This window comes from Argiope bruennichi, chromosome 9 (assembly GCF_947563725.1).
Source record: "Argiope bruennichi chromosome 9, qqArgBrue1.1, whole genome shotgun sequence".
NCBI lineage: Eukaryota > Metazoa > Arthropoda > Arachnida > Araneae > Araneidae > Argiope > Argiope bruennichi.
This window is the reverse complement of record NC_079159.1, coordinates 2,763,975-2,785,132: the sequence shown is the minus strand read 5'-3', so window position 1 is coordinate 2,785,132 and position 21,158 is coordinate 2,763,975. Positions and strand designations below refer to the sequence as shown.

Here is a 21,158-nt window from a genome sequence, read left to right as displayed (position 1 = left end):
GATATCAAAACACACAATTAATTATCATGTTTGTTTTAATTTTTTATTAAAAACTTTTTTTTTAAATGTTACTAATAAATATATAAAAGTGAAACTATACTTATATATAAAAGACAAAACAGTGATGTATTTTAATGTCACATCAAAAGTAAATACATAATGCAATTGTGTATGTACTCCAATAAAACAAATGATATGTTACAAGATTTTAAAAAATAATGTACAAATGATTTACATTGAACAATTTAGGTAAACGTCAATATCGTAGACACATCAGAAGCTATAATCATGTCATTCAGAATATCATATGTCCTGTTTTTGTTAGATATAGAGCTAAATTCCTGTAATTAGAAGGAGAGAAAATGCATTTTTTCATTCATCAAAAACTTTTATGCTTAGATCTAAAAAATAAAAACATGTAAAAATACAATTTCATAATTTTTTTGTACAATGTAGTGATTTGAAAGCATAAGTAGGCAAAACAATATAACTTTAACAGAAATCCAAACAAATCCCTAATTATTGTAGACAAATTATTATAGTATTAATGCCTCTTAATGACATTTTTTAATGGCATCAATCATAATTATTAAAAAGTAGATTAAAAACAATGGAAAAGAAGAATAGCAATTCAATATATATGTTTTTTAAATACGAGAATGCAAACCGTAACAAAATTTGTTTAGAAATTTTACTCTGAAACCGAATTCTTAAATAGTTAATATCATTCAATTAATATCCATTTATTTTACAATTATCTTTTGAATATAATTTTTTGAAGAATTTTATTTAGTGTCCCTATTTGAAGAGTATATAACACAAAGAAAAAAAATAACAAATATATCAGCCAATCATAACCCAACTTTTCTAGTGTATTAATAATTCATAATTAAAAACACTCTGAAGGGGAAAGGAGAAAGATTTAAAACTTTAAAAGAAAACTGTATAGAAGCACAGGAAAAAAAAAACAAAGAAAACTTTTAAACTATTATTTCAATAACATTAAATAAATTAGTTCTATTAATAGAATTCTCATGCATTATTTTGGAGGTCCTGAAGTGAAAAAGAAAAAAGAATTGGAAATAACTCCTAGTAATAAATGAATCTGACTTAATGCATACAGCATAATTATACAAAAAGTATGCAAGTAAGACAAAGGATAAGCATGTGCAGCATAAACAAACTTCTTGGAGGGGTATGCTACTTACAGATAAATAGGAATCATTGCAAAACAATAACATAAATGATATAAACAAAAATTTTTAGAAACAAAAACTCTTAGAAAAATAAAGCAATTCTTCTTTTTTTCAGCATTTTTTATTTTCTGCTTTCACAAATGAATCGGTATTTCTGCTTTCAAAGGAGCAACCAGGTTAGTTGCACAAAAGATGTAAAACTGTTAATATCCTTGAAACAAAATATTGTTCAGTGTAATGTTCTTATTAGATAATTTTAAGTTCATACATTGTTGGGGTAATCCTGCTTTGTCTATATATTACAAATCGGGATAGTTTTATCTTATCTTGTCTGTTTGATGGATGTGGTTGGTTTGCCTCTTTTTTGTAAAGAACACTGTTGTTCTTCAACGTTGCCATTGTCGCCAGTAATCGTTTCTGATACACAAGTATTTTTTGTCCCTTCTTGATTAAACTTAATTATTTTCTGTAGTTCTTTACTCTTTCTTGCTTCTTTCTTCCTCAAAGCGCTTGTGGTAGCAATATCAATATTATTTATAACCATTTTCCTGTTAAAGCGTTGATCGTTTAAAAACATTTTTTCTATAACTGGCACTTTTTTTCTTTTATTACAAGTCAGCAATATCAAATAAACGTTTAGCTTCTTCTCTAAATTCTGTGAGGTTGGAATTAAATTTATTTGAACATTTTCTGCATTTAGACTTTAATAAATTCCTGTATTTAGCATGATAGCTTTTATTAATTGTGAAATTCTTTTGCTAGAAGGAATGGGAATAGAAGCTCTTCACCATATTTGTTCTATTATGGGAACTAAAGTGTCACATATTTCACTTATAGAAGGATCCCTCTCTGAAACAATTTTGAAGTTATGCTGAATATAACAGATTCGTAAGTAAGTTCAACTTCAAGCAAATCACTGAATTTCCCAAAAATATAACGCTCCGACATTTGTCTTGTTTCACTAATTTAGACTGAATTATTTTTACTCACAATAAAGCACACAAACTAACAATTCAGTTATGTTAATCAGTAACACAATAGAAGGAGCAGAGATGCAAACTCAACTGAGCAAAGCTACTGATTTGAAAGCAGGCCTGGTCTTGTCACCGGATGCAGACAAATATCCGCCTTACCTCAATAACAATCGCTCCGGCGACGACTCATTGCCATGCCAGTGTAACAGTAAAACTTTTTTTTATATTTCTATTCATACAACAATGTCTATTTAAAGCTTTTTATTTCATAATCGGGGCATGTAGAAATCCTTAAAAAGTTACAAAAAAGTATGTTTTGATGAAACTTTAACATCCTTGCGGCATCTCAAGACGTACTCTAATATTTTTCATAGTTAATTATTTATTGTATCTACACCAAAAGGCAACTTTTCCGCACTATAACAAATTAAAAATCAAAAATTGGTTTTTTCGTTCCACCGTAGTGTACAGTAGGAACCAAATTCTTTGTCAAAATAACTCACTGCCATGATTTTAAAAGATGGTGACTCCCATACAGTGTTTTTACCAAATAAGCTTTCCTGCTGAGAAGTGTCCTGACATTTCACATCTCACCTGAGGAAATTACGCCATGCGCCCCCACCTCTTTGCTATGACCCCTCGTATCTTTGTTACACTTCTGCCCATTGGAAAACATTCAAGTTAGTTGTCATCTCAGAACCTAACTATGCTGTATTCTTGATATTCTTTGGTCTAGTAATTAAACTTCATTTCTGATGGTCCTTAGTACTAACAAATTTACTACGAAACCTGTGTCAGTTGATACGAATACAGTGTGCAAGTATTCCCACTGGCACAATACATATTATAAATTCTTTCACATTTATTTACATGTTGTGGAATCTTATAATTTAAAGTTTAGGGAAGGATATAAATTTTCATATTTCTTATTTGAAGAATGAATAAGTTTTATATTCCTACCTTACAAAAATGTATCTGCATAGTATTATAAATTTTTATTTTCATACATGAGTAGTTGCTTTGAGTGTGAAGTATCAGGTTTTGTTTAATGTATCAATGGAATTGGATCTACAAATATTTTAAGAAAACTGCACAAGTAATATTTCCGGTGATTTTTTGATGATGAAGTCATTCAGATCTGGTTACATTGTGTAATTAATATAATCCTGTGATAAGTAAACTATGAAATTTTTATAATCCTGTGATAAGTAAACTATGAAATTTTTATCTATATTATGTGTTTCAGTAGAATATCATTATGTCATCTGCATACTCGAATTTCAAAGTGTGGCCCCTTGTCTTTCTTCAAGACGAATTGAGTTTATTAATATTTTGATATATGGTATTGTGCATTATTACTATTATGTTTTGAATCTGATATTGGTGAAGAGTTTAATTATACTAAAAGATTAAACTAATTGTGCTCTTACACTAATATTTACTACTTATATATATATGAGCCGTTTATTTTGAAAGTGGGGCAAGTCCATTTTTGAAAAAAATGCAGATAATGACAGTTATACATAAAACTTGTTATGACCTTTTTATGAATAAAAAATTTATAGCAAAATAAAATTTAGATTCTAGTATTTGGGAGATGGAAGTTTTAGCTCTTAACAGTATTGAAAATCTGTTTATTTTGAAAGTGGTGCAAGTCCATCTTAGATTGAAATTATATTTGACCGAATATATTATGGCAAAATTTAGCTCTGGTTGCTGTATGGTGAAGCAAATGTGGCTGTTTGACATCATGCCTGAAATCTAGGGTGTTTCTATTTATCTATTTTTGATATTGAAAACCAGTGATTGTATAGTATTTCTTAAATAATAAAAAGTATATTTTAATTTTGTGTGTCGATAGTAATATATTTACTTCCATCACCGATTACTCAGTCCAGTGACAATGAAATAATATAACTGATCACAAATTTTTAATGTCAGGACATTTATTTCTACCGAATGATCGTGATTTTGGAGTGGAACTTTCCCGTAACTATTTAATCCAGAAACCAGTTCCTTGAATATTCCCTAGGATTGCTATAAAATAATACAAAATTATCGAAAGCATATTACATTTTTAGTACATGAAATGAAACGTGGAAATTTATTTTCAACACAAACTCTGGAAAAAGCTGTTTTAAAAAGAAAGAAAAATACCAATGGAGAAACCATGAATTGATTAACTACATGCTAAATCAGATTTACAAGGGATGCACCATACAAAATGTTTAACAAAACTTCGATAGAACGATATTTTGAATTTAAAATGATCGATTTGTTAACACAACGAGGAAGGTGAATAATTCCAAGTAATTTCAGAAATATAAAATTCTCTTTTATGTATGAAAAAAGGAGATTTATTACATCTGAAAAATACGAGGATATGATGGATTTATTATCGTATCGTTCCATCTGTCATGAACATTTTAATAAGTTAAATCTTGAATAAAATTCAATTGAATTATACCTGGGTATAAACTGAAAATGTATAATTTCATTGAAATTTTTAATAAAACTGAATTACTGTTATGTTATATTTTCTACAAAAAATATTCTTTGCTTTGTTTCACTTTTTATCAAATGATTAAATATTTATAAAAATTTGAATAGTATTTTATTTTTATTATTAAAAAAAAAGGCTGATGCAATTGAAATATTTCCCAATTAAACATACATTTACAATAATTCATTAATTTTGAAAGTGAGGCAAATCCATTTAGTTATAATAAAGCTTTTATTTTTTTAGTCAGCACTGTAAACATTATTGGATTATAAACCTACATTATCTGGTACCACAAAATACAAAAAATATATCTATTAATACTTACCAATATTTTTAAATTTATTGAAATGCAAACCTTTAAATATCTTGCAATAACCAAAAATGGACTCACCCCATTTTCAAAATAAACGGCTCATATACATTATAAATAACTATTTGTAAATAAACATCAGTCTTATTAAACCTTATGAAATGTTTTTCCAATCAATTCCCACTACGACAGTCTTACAGTATTACTTCCATACTGATTCCCAAGATGCCATTCTGAATTTGGAAATTTATAAAGAGGTAAATGAAGAAATTGTTTAAGACACACAATGCAAAATCATTTTTCCAATGTTGGTGCACTTAATGTTTGATTTGTGTGAGTTTTAAATTTGTTTAAATAATTGTTGATCAGTGGGTGTTTAGGTATAATTACAAATTAATCAATTAAATAGTCATTTCACTACAGCTTTAAAAAAAATTCAAACTCAATTTCATTTTTACAAACTTCTTTAAAAAAATAACTTCTATCCCTCCCATACCATATATATATATATACTTATATAAAGAAATATATACTGAAACTTGATTTTGATACATGAACAGATACTTTGAGTGTGAAATGCCAAGTTTTGCTTAATGTATCAATGGAATTAGACCCACAAATATTTTAATAAAATCGCACAAGTAATACTGCTGATGATTTTTTTATGCTGAAGTCACATAGATTCGATTAAACTCCGTAATCAACATATCCAGTGATGAGTAAACTAAAATTTTTATTACTAAACAACAAGCTTTCTACAACAACAAATGTTACATTATTTCAGGTCAGAGTTTAAAAATCATGGTAAATCAACTCCTAGAGCATAAGTTAATAAATAATAGCAGAAAGAATATTTCATGTACTTTTAAAACTTTTCACAAATATCAATAGTTATAATACTTACTCCCATTAAAATATAATGAATAGAGGAAGTAACACCACCATGAAATAGGTCAACAAACTGAAGACAGGCAGTAGCAATTTCAACAGCATCAAAATCTATACATCTATATGAAGAATAAATCAAAATATATTCTGTTATTTCTAAAATAAAATTACCATAAACTGAAGCAGAAAAGTATTATCAAAAATATTTACCCTTCACACAAATAGTATGTAGACAGAAGTTTCATGACTGTAGTGGATATAGTTGAAATTGCAGTCTCACTTACATCAGGTAATGACTGAAGTTGGGCCAGAAACTTGAACACATACTGAAAAATATTAAATTCAAAACACATTCTACTTCAATTGTTCAAAAATAAGCAATTTCTAAATTTAATAAAATTTTGAAATTCATTCATATATAATAAACAACTCAGCCTTCATTCATTAAACTTTTTTCAAAGTCCATCTTGGATTTTCAATAGAAAAACAGATTCTTTAATTTGAATAAAATTTCAAATCAGAACAAAAGTTTTCTTTTATATTATGGATACCTACTGCAGTCAGAAAGTGGAGTTTACTTCACTTTCAGTTTAACTTGGGATATCTTAAAAAGGACATGGTTTCTAATTAGAAACTTAAACATCAAATAAAAGACCAGACTAATAAAAGATATAGAAAGCACGATAAAAATAAAATGTGGCAAAAAATATTAAATTTTGACAATTAAAAAATAACACTATTGAAAAATTATGAATTGGTTATTAAAGTGTTTGAAAATATTGGAGAAGATTTGAAATGATTTCAATCCTACAAAATTGACAAGATAAGAGAAACAGGTAAAAATACTACTCTTTCAGCCTTAAAAATGCTATTATACGTATTACTTTAAGTAAAACATTGAAGTTTTGTTTTTTTTTAATCTAAAAAAATTGCAATGTGAATTTTTGTACATAATGTTTTTCTAGAAATCTTCAAACTTAACTATTAATTGCAAACTTATCAAATTAAATTTAACTTGGATTATAAAATATGGAAGTCATTGAAAGCTAACAATAGAAGTTATTAAGAACTTAAGAAGACCGTGATCAGTGATCATTGGTCATGCTTCAAATATAGTGAATATTGTTTTTTAATTTTATATTCTAAAATTCAAAATTTCTAGTAATAATAAAAGGGAATGTGTGCCTGTTAGTGTTTACCAATCCACACCATTTGACCTAGAACCATCAAATTTAGTACAAAATAAAGAAACTATGCACCACAAAGAGATTTTAATTTTTTTTTTTATTTTTATTTATTTAGACAAGATTTCAGTATTTTCTTCACAACAACCAAAAATATTCTAGCACAAAAAAAATCACTAATTTAATTGCCATGCAAATTTTCCTTGAATTTTTAGAACTTCTTAAACTTTTTTTTTTGTTGTTGAATTTCAACAATAAATTTCATTATGAAGAATTTAATTACATTTTTTTTTCCTTTTTTAAACTTAAAGAAAGATTCTGTTTATTATTGCTGCAAGTTACATAAGGAATTAAAAAAAAAGTTACAGAATAATAAACGATGACATTTAATCACAAGACAAATTGTCTAGAATTTGATGGCATATTGAGCTTAGCTTTTATGAAACTTGATTTAAAAAATAAAGAGATTATAACAAATGTATGGTTACTAAAATAACAAGGTTCTAATATGTATTTCAAATTGATGATTGAACATATTTTTGAAGCAATTAAGAGCAAAATGAAAGTTATGAAAAAGATTTAATTGGGATTAAATAAAACAGTACATCCAATAAACCAAAGACAGCTAGTTTATAATATGCATATTCAATTTAAGTGGCTTATATCTTTCATTATAAAATATTCTTCTGTTTCGTATCAATTATGTTGAATTTTTGGAGTTGTTATAGAACATATATATGTGATTGCACAACTTCTGATTGATTACAAATTGAAATATGTAATATAACTGAATATGTAATACAATTATGTATTTGTATCTGTAAAGCTTCTATTGAAAATATTGCATTCATTATATTGATTAAAATTCGATTGCTTCAGTTCATTTTAGAACCACTACAGCATTCTTGAAAATAATTTTAGAGCAAATATAATATTGAGAGATTAATTATATGGTAATATTATGACAAAAAAAAGAGAACTATCTTTAATATAGATTCTTATCTAACAAAATTATAAGCAAAATTTTTAGATTCTAAAAAGTCTAATGGTAAAAATTTCAGGGATAATTTATTGAATACCTAATAGTATAGTTTATCTCTATATTATAGAACTATTCTCTTTCTGCTACTGGATGATTCAAATATTTATTGAACTGATTTTTTAAAAAAAGAAAGAAAGAAAGCAAGAAAGCAAAGAAAACTGTAATTGCCAAACACTTTCAATTTTCTCTGAAAGTATCCTAATGCCTTTTTAAAACACAATGTTTGGTTGATGAAGTATCCACTTATGAGCAATTTGGATGATTGTATTATTGTCTGCAAATTACATGCCTGGCAAATATGAAAGTCTCTCTGACTTCTTTCAAACAATCACATCACTTAAATGCATGGACCAGTAAGAGACACTAGTACTTATACTAATGTTTAAGTTTGCAAGGAATTTTTGAGGACAAGATATGAAAAATTTTATTGCAATGAATTTTTCTTGCTCTGTGATATCTAGGGCACACTCATCGTTCTAAACTCGGAAATAAAACTGTATAGGTTCTAACCAGAGAGGAATGAGTAGGAGCACTGCCGAATATATACATTATGCGGCCCAGCACAATAACACACTTTTTCTATTAAATTTTTAATTAAAGTGGATACTGAAAAAAAAAAACTGAATTATTTTTGGAATTTGAATATTTTGCTGATAAGTATTTTATTTCAATATGATTTTTAATATAATTTACAGAATTAGGATCTAAGAAAACAAAACTGAAAAACATGAGCCATTTTCCCTTTAATTATATACTGGCATTTACGAAAAATTAGTAAGTAAGAATGCAGATTTTATGACATCCATTAAAAGCAAATTAAAATATTATTAGAAAAGTAACTACAATAAGATCTTCCTTAATGCGATGGTTCAAGACCTTCAATTAAGAGTGAATGAGTATCACTTTAAAATAATGGTATTAAAGGAAAAGTTTGAAATAACCATTTTGAATTCAGTTTTTAAAAAAAATATTCTAGCAGATCTTATATGTAAATTTTAAAAATATGAAAACAATTCTTAAAATAATAATAATCTCTTAAATTCCTATTTTTTAAAAATTTTATATGATTTAATTTAATATGCCATGATTCAAAATTGTTTTTACTTATAAGCTCCCCTTTACAATATTTCTAAATGTCTTGAATCTTAACTTAAAGCTAAATTAATTAAAAATAAAAATTCGTATAAATTATTCTTATCTTAATTATTCAATGAAGTGTTGAACAGAACACACACAGATCATTAAAAGGATATTATGCAGAAAGCAGCTCCATCAACTATCTTCACTGACAAAGACAATAAGGTTATATATTTGAAATTCTATACAATATAAAGACTTATAAATTTTTCCTTTAAAAAAAGGGGGGAGGACTGAAAACAGCCATTAAAAACTGAATACAATTTATAGAATCAGATTAGTATTAATAGAGCCTTACCGAATGAGCTATTCTAAAGTTTTTGAAACCCAGTACTTTGCATACAGTGTATTCAATTGAACATAATTTTCTTTTCATATCTTGAAGCTCTTCCGATGAAGGATCACGTCTTATAGGCATTGGGACAGTGTTTAAATCTTGTGCCATACTGAAAAGAACAAAAATTAATGAAATGAAGAAATATAGAAAAAAAAAAGATATATTAACTGACAACTTTTTAAAAATTTATTAATTATCCATGATGCTAGAGGTATTTTAAAAAAGAAATATCTTTTCTTTTTCTTTTTTTTTTCTCCCAAGAAATTCAAAATTAGCATTGCTTCAACATTTTCTACTAGCTTTTGTTTGTTACTCAATATTTCAATTCTTTTCCTGCATAAAAATGTAAGATTTTTTGAAGGGTTTTTTTTAAAGGCTATTTCTTTATGTATAAGGCATTTTGGAATATATTGATTTGACATACTATTAACAATTAATTTTAGAAATCTGTTGCAAAAATAGTTCTACACGAAATCTAATTCATGACACAATGTTTTAATACTCAACTTTTCTGAGATAAAAAATGTCATAAAATGACTTACTGAATAAATTTTATGATGACTTCCTCAATAGTTACATCCTCTTGATTGAATTTGATACTCAAAATTAAGCAGGCAGCTGCAACTTCCTGAAAAATGACATTTAGAGATATTTAAAACACACATACAAAGTAAAAATATAAAAATAAATATACTGGAGCAAAAGCTAAATAAATCCCCAAAATAAAATGTATAGCAACAGAGAAACATAAAAACTATGGTAATGTTTACTCATAATAAAAATGAATGTGTAAGTCTGTGTATTAGCACAACACCAGCTATATTGTTTGACTTAGAGCTGCCGAATTTAATACATGTATACTTTGGAGAAGGAAATGTGCACCTCAAAGTATTTTTTTAAAATTTTAATCAAGCAAAATTTGGGCCTCTCTCTATGATGACTTCCCTAAATGTTCTTCTTCAGCATTAAGCCTAGAAGAAACCATGACCATCCAAGTCAACTTACTCTATTGTTGCCTATATTCACAGATATCAGTTTCTGATAATTAGTAGGTTGAGGTCTTTTCCAATGTTGTGAAGCCACTTAAAGAGTGCCAACCTCTTTTCCTTACACCTGTAGGCTTGCTAAATTAAAACTTTCTTGCTGGGTTGAAGTCCTTTAATTTTTGTGTCTCCAAGTCATCTGATACTACAAGCTTAAATGGTTTTAATTATGTTTGGCACTTTGAAATTTTGTATAATTCATGATTATAAAGTATTCACTACTTATAGTTTTTGTTTAGAGCACCAATGCTTTTTCTTAAAATGTTCCTTTCAAATACCAGCAGTTTACCTTCTACTACCTTAGTTAGTATCCAACACTCGCAGCTACACAAAATAAATGGTCAAATCTGGGTCTTATAATTACCAATTTTTGTTATTAATTTTAAAAATTTTGATTTAATAATTCTTTTTAGCCTATAAAAATTTGTTTGCCAGCCAAAAATGTTACAATATAAAAATAATTTTTAAATTATCTTAGAATTCCAAATATTATCTTCCCAATGGTGCCAATTTTTTTTCCATACATAATTTTTTTCTATATTTAATCATTTTTTTAAAATTGTAAGCATACTTTCCAGCAAGAATTCAAAGGCATATAAAAATTATTATAAAATTCACTATTGAAGTTACAAACAAAAATCTTTCTTACAATCCAAATTATTATTGCAATTAATACAAATAATAATAAAATATGCAAAAAAGTGGATCTAATCATTTGTCCTTCATACAAATCATTACTGGGAAAGCAGATTTCTGGAAATAAATGCTACATTCTGAAACGAATTGGCAAAATATGTATGTTTATATTTAAAATATTATTAACATGAAGACAAATGTTAAATTTTATATCGTTTTTGGTTAATTTAGATTACATTGTTAAAAGTCTAGAAATAGCAGTGTATCCCTTTTTTTACGAATTTTAGGGGAATTTATAGAAAGTAAAGGAAACACACAGTAAAATAAATAGAACAGTGCAAGGCTTCAAAAATAATATTAATTTTATAACAATCAAAATTTGAAGCTTAAAAATATTCCACTAAAGGAGATATTAAGATATATTAAGTTACATAAAATTTTTAATAGATAGTTTTAATGGCCAATAATTCTGACATACCAACTGGTCTCTCAAAGGCAACTAGTATAAAATAAGTAACTTAAACATAAAGTTATAATTTAAAATTTTAAGAATTTTAAAAATTATTGTAGATGAGAAAAATTAAAGGACAAATAATAATAATAAAAAAGATCAATCTAACTATATACATTTTTATTAAAAATTAAAGTAAATAAAGGGAATTGTGACTAAAAAAATATAAATTCCATAAGTATTCATACATTTTTTTCCCCAATTTTTATTATTTAGTTGAAAAAAAAACTAATATTATTAAAACCCTATTATGAAGTTTTAAAATTAAAGTAAGATGAGTTCTATTCTAATAAAATAAAAAGAGTACAAAAAAATCTATAAAAGACTTTACAGCATTCTTTCCAAATTACTAGATTAAAACAATGTAAAAAGTATTAGTCTTTATAATTTCATTTAGTAAAATAATTCCTACCAATCATTTTAAAGCAAAATTTTAATATCAGTAATGCAACTAGAAACTTCACTAAGAGAAGTAATAACTAGATGTTCATCTAAAATAATTAATGTTTCTTATTAAATTAAAATATAGATATTGAGCTGACAACAATAATTTTCAATTTATACAATAAAACTTTCTTAAAGATTTGTAAAACCAATTCAGAAATGTTGAAAAAATGAAAAAAAAAATTAAATTTACTTTTTCTTACTACTATGTTATTAATTTCATTAAATGTATTGATACATATTACCTTAAAATCTAAAAATTAGTAGAAAAACAAAAAAATATTATATTTAAAAAAAAAAAACTATACAAGAGTTTTATGTGCTCCCTTCCTTTCCCCCCCCCCTATTGAAATACTATATTTCTATAGAGTATTAAATTTAAAGTTTGTCATTGAAAAGCAACTATTGCATCCAAGTGGAATAATAAATTGCCTGTGAAATGTGACTGCAAATGAAATGTTTAGGTCCATTTTGTACATTTGAATGTGTGACTATTTTGGCCTAAATCTTATATGGAAATGAGACTGAAATCCAGTTTATTAATATTGAAGCCAATGCTTTCTTTCTAGGCTCTAACAAAATAATGGTTACATAAATTTAAAGTAAACAGTGCAAGTGAGAATTAGGCTAATTTTTAAGAGCAGGATTGGACATGCAACACGTTCTTAATTATAATTTAAAAGAGAAAAATTAATCAGTTAATACTGTTTCTTGTTGTTGTTGTTTTTGCTGCAGTAAAAATAATAGTTAGAAACATACTGAAAAGTGTTGAAGCAAACTTTTAATTTCATATCAACATCAACTTAAGCTCTAAAACATTAGTCAAGTTATACTGGCATCAAAGGCAATGTTCTTCATTTTCAGTTACAAATCATGTACTTCTGGTTTACTTTATATATCTGGGTTTCTGAGTGTTGCTTCACATTTCAATTTTTCATAGTAAAATTTTAATAAATCACCTCCATTTATCAAATTAGATTTTGAATATCAAGAATATTATTTTCCTTTTAAAATGTTAATTAAAAGATCATTGAAAGAAAGATTAATAAATGGATTTAGACTGAGATTAATATTTAGACATTTAAAAGAACATATTTACAAAAAGTGCATTAAGTAATTAAATATTTTAATCCCCAACAATTTCACATTTTTAATGAAGTTGTGTAAAAGCTAATATAAATCATATCAAAACACACAAATTTTATAAAATATTTTTGATTTTATAATAAGTAATGCATAAATTCACAATCGATTACTCATAATTTAAAACCAAATTAAGCCTCTTTTCAAAAATTATTTTTATAAAGAATTTCTAATCAAAAAGAGAAAATTCTGGCTTTCAGATTTTCTTCTCAATTTTTTATTTATTTATTGAATAATCATACTTTGTATGTTGATACAAAGAATCATTAAAATTAACAAAAATAATAGCATAAAATCATTATACCAACCAATGTTTTAAGGTCAGAATTCTTCTTCAGTCTCTGGAATTGATGGTATAAAACCTGGGCCTTCGCAATAGTAATAATGGAACAATGTAGCTGATTTCCTATAATATATTCATATTGAAAATGTATCACACAGTACATGTATCTCCAGCTATACACATCATAGAACTGGTGACTAAATAACATTAAAAGTAAAAAAAAAAAAGAACTATTTAAAAGATTAGATTACACAGGAAATTCCAGATATTCATATTATATATATATATATATAAAACATTATTTTGGTTAAAGCAGAATGACGTTGTATTTTTAATTTCGTTTTATTCAGTATTTAATATCCATCTCGGGAAAGCAATTTATTTACAAGAAGCCGCAGTGTGTCACAAAAGCAGAAGCAAGAAAGAACGGAAGAAGTGGCCGAAACAAATGATCACTAGTCTTATATAACATGGGATTTCCGACCATGTGCCGATGGAATACATTTGGTGACCTTTGAGAAGGGCAACGGAAGTCTCACTTTCACATGATACGTAGTACTGATGGCACACTATTTTTTTACAAAAGAATTAATTAAACAGAAAGTGGAATTAGATCATGAAATAAGAGAATATTTTTGGAACGGAATTACAAATACAACGTCTCGTCTATGTCTTCAAACCTGCATTCTGCTTCAACCAAAATAATGCTCCACACACACTTACACACACACACACACACACACACACACACACACATATATATATATATAAGCAATAGATTTTATTTATAATTCAAAACAGAGCATTAAACATAGAACATTAAATAATTTTTTTATTGCAAAAATCTAATACATCTTCCTCAAAATTAAAATTTAATTTAAATATAACTATGAAGTTATGTGAATTATAAATGGAGATATGTAAGACAGCATTATTATTTAAAGTGGTATTTCCTCATATGCATATTTGATGATGCTAATAGATGTAAAAAAATACACACGCACACACACAAAATATTTGTAACACTGGGACTTTAATTAGTAATACAATGAAAATATGCAATTAAAATAAATAAAAACATCTAAGCTGTGAACCAAAATGCTTAGTTAGAAACGAGGATTATGGAAAAAAAATTTGTTTGAAAATGATTTGAAAAAACTTTTGTTTGAAATTATGAGTTTTTGAAAATGATCACATTGTATACAAAGCAAGCAAATGGAGAAGGGAGGGAATAGCTTAAGCTTGCTTCAGTTTTAAAACAAAATAAAAATACAGAATAAAGTTTCTGGTGTTTTCTGCGCATGTAATAGAAAATCTAAAATGGAAACAGAAGATAACTATTAAAATTTTGTTCTTTCCTATTTTTATTAAGAGAATGATTCAACAGATGAATACATGAAATATAAAAATAAGGCAACACAGAGATTTTTAGGTAATCTCCAAAGTATAATCTGAATGAAAGAAACTCGGAAGGATTTTTCAGCAAAGGAAAATTTAATTTGTATTCTTTGAGTTCTTTTCAAATTAATTCAGTAACTTTTGTTTATACTCAAAGATATGTTAAATTAATAATAAAAAAATAGATAATTTTCCTTACTTAAAAATTGAATTTACACTCAAATTTAAAAGATTACAATACGCATTTATATCCTTTAGGAAATAAATGTTAACATTTCCCCTCCTTTTTTTTTTTTTTTTTTTTTTTTTTTGTAAAATAAAATATGTGCATATGTAACGGTGGGAGATGATACTGACATCTTCTCTGTTTGTCTTACCTCTGATTCCATAAAAAGAAAATAGTAATAGCAGTAAACTTTATGGATACCATTTTGAAAAAGAGCATTATTGTAACGATAGTTTGTGATTACAACTGTATTTAGAGAAATACCATAAAGTTGTTAACATGGGAATGTGCTTGATCTAGTTTTTCAACTTTATTTTTGATTTTAAAATAGCTTTTCTATGTGTGCATGTATGGAATTCATGTCTTTAAACTAGTTTTCTGCTGTATGAGTCACATGGTCTTTACATTCAACATCAAATTGAATTGTGCCTTTCACTTCATATGTTTCCAAAGGTTTTCTTCTATCAATGTAGATACAGTCTTTTAATATTTCTATGAGCACTTGGTGCTATGTACTTTTTCCAAATCTTTGTTTTTTAATGACTGAGTTTCCAGATACATAAAAAAATTTAGAAATAATGCTCTTAATTAAATTCTCACAAATTTTCTTTCTAATTTCATTATAACTAAAGCCTTGTTCAACAAAAGTACAAGTTATTTTTGGGAGATTACCAATCAATTCTTTTATTTTTTATGTTTTCACAACTTGTGAAAAGAAAAGAAAAAAAAAATCCTTGTGCCAAGCTGAAAGGCAAAGGTAATCTATCTTTTCCATCTAAGTTAATATTTTCAAATTCCTTACAATCTTTAGACTAAAAAACTAATCCTCCCTTCAGACAAAACAAAAATAGTTGTCCCAAAACATTCTCACATATTTTCCAATTGATCCCCCCCCCCTTCCCATAAAAAATTGTGGATCTTAGATAAAGCCCGAAATACCTTGAAGGGAATTTGCCAAAGCCATGCAAAGTAGTTTAAAAATACAGATCTGGAGATAGTTACAAAGTACAGATCTTTGGCATAAATCTACCATTTTGACTGAATCTATTTTGAGAATATGTCTTTTAGTTTATTTGACATAATGATGATCATTATTAAGTTTGTATGTATGTATTTATACAATAATAATCAATATCATAACAGAAGAATCAGTTTCAAGATAAGTAAAGCATGTTTTTTTTGTTGTTGTTGTTGTTTTTTCATTTACATAAAAACTTAAAATATTATATTTCAGATTTTAATTTTTCATCTACGAGGCATTTGTAAATGATATTAAGCATATTCTTCAAAGATAATCTTTTTTTCTATCAATCTGAGTAAATCAATATATTAATGTATAAAATGAAATAAAAATAAATTACAAATTTAATGTGCAAAAACGTCATGCTTAAATACAAAGAAATGAAACCAGAAAATAAAGTAATACAGTTTAGCTTTTATTTTTATTATTTCTTTTTACTGTTCGCAATGATTTAAGTTACAATGAGTATTAAAATATAGTATATTTTAAATTATATTTATAAAATACTTTACTATCTTTACAACAAAATGAATTATTTACATAAAATTTTAATTCTTAAAAGAGTAATATATTATATATAATACATCTATAGGGGAAAGGAAAAAAGCAATTTCTTTAAATGTGCCTATTTCATCATGTACAAATTGACACAAAACTGATATTTTAAAAAAGTTCTTTGTGAAATCCATAACCAGTAAGCAATACATTCTGACAAAGAAAGCCGAAGGTAGGAGAAAAAAAAAAACACACACACACAGAAATTCATTGCAAACTTACATAGCTTTTACAGAGAATTTTTCACAAAATAAACTATAAAAGATAACATTTATTTTACATATGCAAAGACATAAGATCATGGGAAAGTTATGTTTAACTCAGAAGTTAAAGTAAACCTTGATTTCATATAATTAGAAAATAATTAGTGTTTGCGTGTTATCCATATCTTACAGGAAAACTTTGGACTAAACTCTATATCATAGGTGAAATTTAGTCTTAACTGCAAATCATTAAATAATGTAATCAAATTTCAGGTATGACCAGTGTAACATCTTTGTTTATCCCAATAAACATATTTTTTGACATTATATATATATATATATATATTGCTATTAAGTACTGGAATATAATTAATATACAAATGCAAAATAATTATTTTAAAAATACACATAAACTGAATTATACATTTTTAATATATAAATACTAGTCTAAATACAATTCTCCAAAAGACTATGTAAATTTACAGAATTTAAAATAATTAAGACCTAAGTGTTATAGAAGAAGTTTCAGAGAAGATTTCTTCCCCCATTTTTAGTCGAACTGTATATTTCAACCTGCAACTCTCTCTGAAATACAAACATTATCCATAAAAATATTCTAACATGTAAAGCAAAAGAAAATAAACTGCAAAACAAAACAACAAAATTTACCGATTTCCTGAATTAATTGAGCCATTTTTACAAGTCGAAGACGTGGACCAAAATCTTTTTCATGTTCTTTTTCAACTTTACTATCATCAATACATAAACGTAGTACTCTTTCTTGGATATTTTTGTACACTTTTTCAACTTCTTCCATGTTAATCTACATAAATAAAATAACATTAAATTTTAGATATTTAATCAACTTAAACATTAAAATTACTAAAAAAGAAACTTGCTACTGCTACGAAAACTCATGTTAATAAAAAAAACAGAAATAAGCATAATAACAAATTGTGCATGCTTAATCAACTTCCACATTAAAAAAAAAATCCAGGAATTCCAAAGACGAGACGAACAAATCAAAAAGTTGGATGATCATCTTGATTAGCTAATTTTACAAGAAAATTCATGCTATGCCGATAATCCTTAAATGTAGAATAAAGATAAAAATGTAACACATCACAACAGCTAAACTGTAGTTGAAGAATGTGATTGCTAACTTTTGCTATATGAAAATTTTGTTTTTTGCTAGTTAATGTGGCATTTGTGACCTTTAACTGCTTGTTATATTTAAAACAAAAATCTTTACTCCCAAAATGATGATGATATTAATTAAAATTGGAGATGAGCGATTCATGAACGACAGATGAATAAACTAAATTAGTCACAACATTAGTTCACAAACATTCTAAATCCAGCCATCTTCTTGTACTCAAATACAAACCAGTGTATGGTATAGAGTCCCTAAAACATTGATAAGTGGTTTATATTATTGAAGCAAAAAAATATCAAGTTTTAGAACTGTAGACTGAACATTTGTTACTATCAAAAATAATTGACAGTTTGCTATTGGTCTATGTTGCTATTATCCAAAGAAGAAATTTCATTTGATAGCGGCAAAACTTTGGATTGTTTATAAACTATCACTTTCAACTATGGAATGATTTCTTTTCAGTACACCATGTATTGTGATGAGAGGTGCTATAACTCATAACATTATAATAAATTATTAATACATTTTTCTACAATTATGCATTTATTTCATGGTTCAATTGTAGTCAATAGTTTTTAAATTACAATAGTTTTTTCTTCAAAGTAGGTTGTGCTAGAGGCTAAAGTTATTGATTGAATTGATACTTTCATAATTCAAATATCTATAATTATATTTATATCTCACATACATATGCAAGGATATGTAAAAAGTATTACTTGTATAACATAAACTGAGAATCTAAAATATCTACTTAAATCACATTACACAAATTTGGTCCTTACTGTCATAAATACTCCTTCACTCTTAATTGCTTACATTTTAATGAAAAACTTATCTTGAAACACCTTCAATGGAGTTCTTAAGAGTTCCATGTCATCTTTTACTTTGTTTTCCAGTGAGATACTATTAATGTAACCAAAATCAATACCACTATTAGAATTGTATTGTTGGAAGGGAAAACTTCGGTGAGTTTTGCAAATGGATGAAGAAAAAAAATTAGTTTACTATTCGAAATAATGAATTTGCTCTTATTTCAATATATAGATGGCACCTCATGGCATTTTTAATTAATCTTTAACAATATGTTAATTCCTTTTGGTAATACCTTTACGATTGTATGAGGAATGAAACTGGACAGTGCAGTTGTTTTTTTTAGTGACTGTATATATGTATGTTTGTAGCTTTTGTATGTACATATATTCCTAAATGCCAATAAATATTTGTATTTATTTGTATATACTTACGTATTCAAAGTATGTAATTAACTATATATATGTTTAGAATGTTACAATCGTAACAAACTTCTCAGCTTGAAAGATATAACAGACACCAGCTAATTTTTGTCAACAATTCTTTTAATCAAACACATTGTAAATAGATATTCTTATTACATTAGAGATTGCAAATCACAATTGTAATTATATTGGATAATATTTATGAGAAATCTAAATTTAAATGGCACAAAGTGAACATTTAACAATGCTTTCATAGTAATTAATTAACTTGGGAAGAATATAAAGACACTTAGGAATTCTGAATGAATATTAAAAACATCACGAACAAGAATTAAAAAAGTAATTCGCTTAAAATCCTTGACAGTTAATATATTTTTCAGGCCTCCGATATTCTTCGTCATGAGTTATGCATCACCGATGACATATCTTTGCTTTATTGAAAAATTTTTGTTGAATGGACAAAACTGAAAATTTTTACTTTGGATGGCTTATTAACATCTGGAATTTTTTGGCTTGTGAATCCAATTTTCATCAAATCTGGTAAGAAGATTCTAAGAATGATAAAAAGATCTGCGAAATTTATCGCCTCATTTTGTTTTAAAAATGGATGTATTTCGGTAATTTCTAAATCATACATTAGATTTGCTAAATACCTCTGTTATTTCTTCAAGCTGCAATTTGGCGGTGATAATAAACAAAAGTAAGCAAAACGCTTCGGTGTTCCATATTATGCTCAATGTGAAAGATGTATTTATAACTTGTTCTATGTCCAACAATTGTGCAGAATAAACTGTATTATGCGTCAAAAAGATATCTTGCCCAAGTAGATAAATTTCCTCTCTGAGTATCGTTAATGCTCTCCTTAATATATAATTACATTAAAAATAAAGGATCTTATACTTTTTTTTAATCAGAAATAGCTGCTAATATTTATTTTCTTCTATTGTTATCACCCAATCTCAGAACAAATTCATTTCTGCCTTCACCACATTTTAAAAACTTTTCAATAATTCATAAACCTATTTTAAAGTCTTTTTTAACTGAATTCAATGAGACTAAGTAATTATCAAGATCTTTAACAAATATTCCAAATAATGTAGAAAGAATGAAGAAAATGAGGAAAAGAAAATATATATATATATACAAACTTCTTTTGTTTCTAGAAACGAATAGGACACACACCCGCAGCCAGGAGGCAAAACAGAAATTACCTGATTTGTACAAATATTAATTCGAAAACTACATTGGTAAGAAACGAAATTTCACTCGCTGCAATACCATGAATAATGTTTCGTTCTATTTGAAATTTCACTCTCGATTGATTGATTGAAATGTAGTGAGAACGGGAGTTTTGGCAACATAGACCGTTATCCCAAAAAAAGTGCATTCAATAAATATTAAAAAAAAAAAAACTTCAGGCTTATGAAAAGGATCCGGAGATAGGGCTTATTAGAATCAACTTTTAAATAAAAGCTTTAAATGAAGAACAAGAATGAAGATGGAAATTAAGTTTTGCAAAAAGGTTTGGTATATGAGTTGCATATTTAGAACAAAACAAGATGATATGCTCACTGTTATTTTCAAGATTATAAACATGACAGTGAGGATAATTGTGTCGATCAAATTTATTCAACAACGCTGAAGTAATAAATCATGCAGGTTAAAAGAAGTGCAGTTACGATATTGTGGTGAATCCCTGGCTCCCCTTATCACACTGCCAAATTCCGTCTACA

General features: G+C 26.6%; 1 protein-coding gene across 3 annotated transcripts; it reads right to left on the bottom strand.

Annotated features, from left to right (window-relative positions):
- Nucleotides 1-107: 107 nt before the first annotated feature.
- LOC129983551 (uncharacterized) lies at nucleotides 108-20,736 on the bottom strand. Of its 3 annotated transcripts, none has more exons than XM_056093078.1 (8): nucleotides 20,637-20,736; nucleotides 17,704-17,857; nucleotides 13,657-13,754; nucleotides 10,114-10,199; nucleotides 9,533-9,680; nucleotides 6,082-6,197; nucleotides 5,888-5,990; nucleotides 108-341 (listed from the first exon to the last, which is right to left on the bottom strand). In XM_056093078.1, the coding sequence occupies exons 2-8, from the start codon at nucleotides 17,849-17,851 to the stop codon at nucleotides 246-248; spliced, it is 795 nt and encodes a 264-aa protein (XP_055949053.1). In that variant the 5' UTR covers nucleotides 17,852-17,857; nucleotides 20,637-20,736; the 3' UTR covers nucleotides 108-245. The 3 variants fall into 3 exon arrangements, with proteins under 3 accessions (XP_055949053.1, XP_055949051.1, XP_055949052.1); XM_056093076.1 differs by having other exon boundaries at nucleotides 20,574-20,730; XM_056093077.1 differs by lacking the exon at nucleotides 20,637-20,736 and adding an exon at nucleotides 20,079-20,493.
- Between the last annotated feature and the right edge of the window lie 422 nt (nucleotides 20,737-21,158).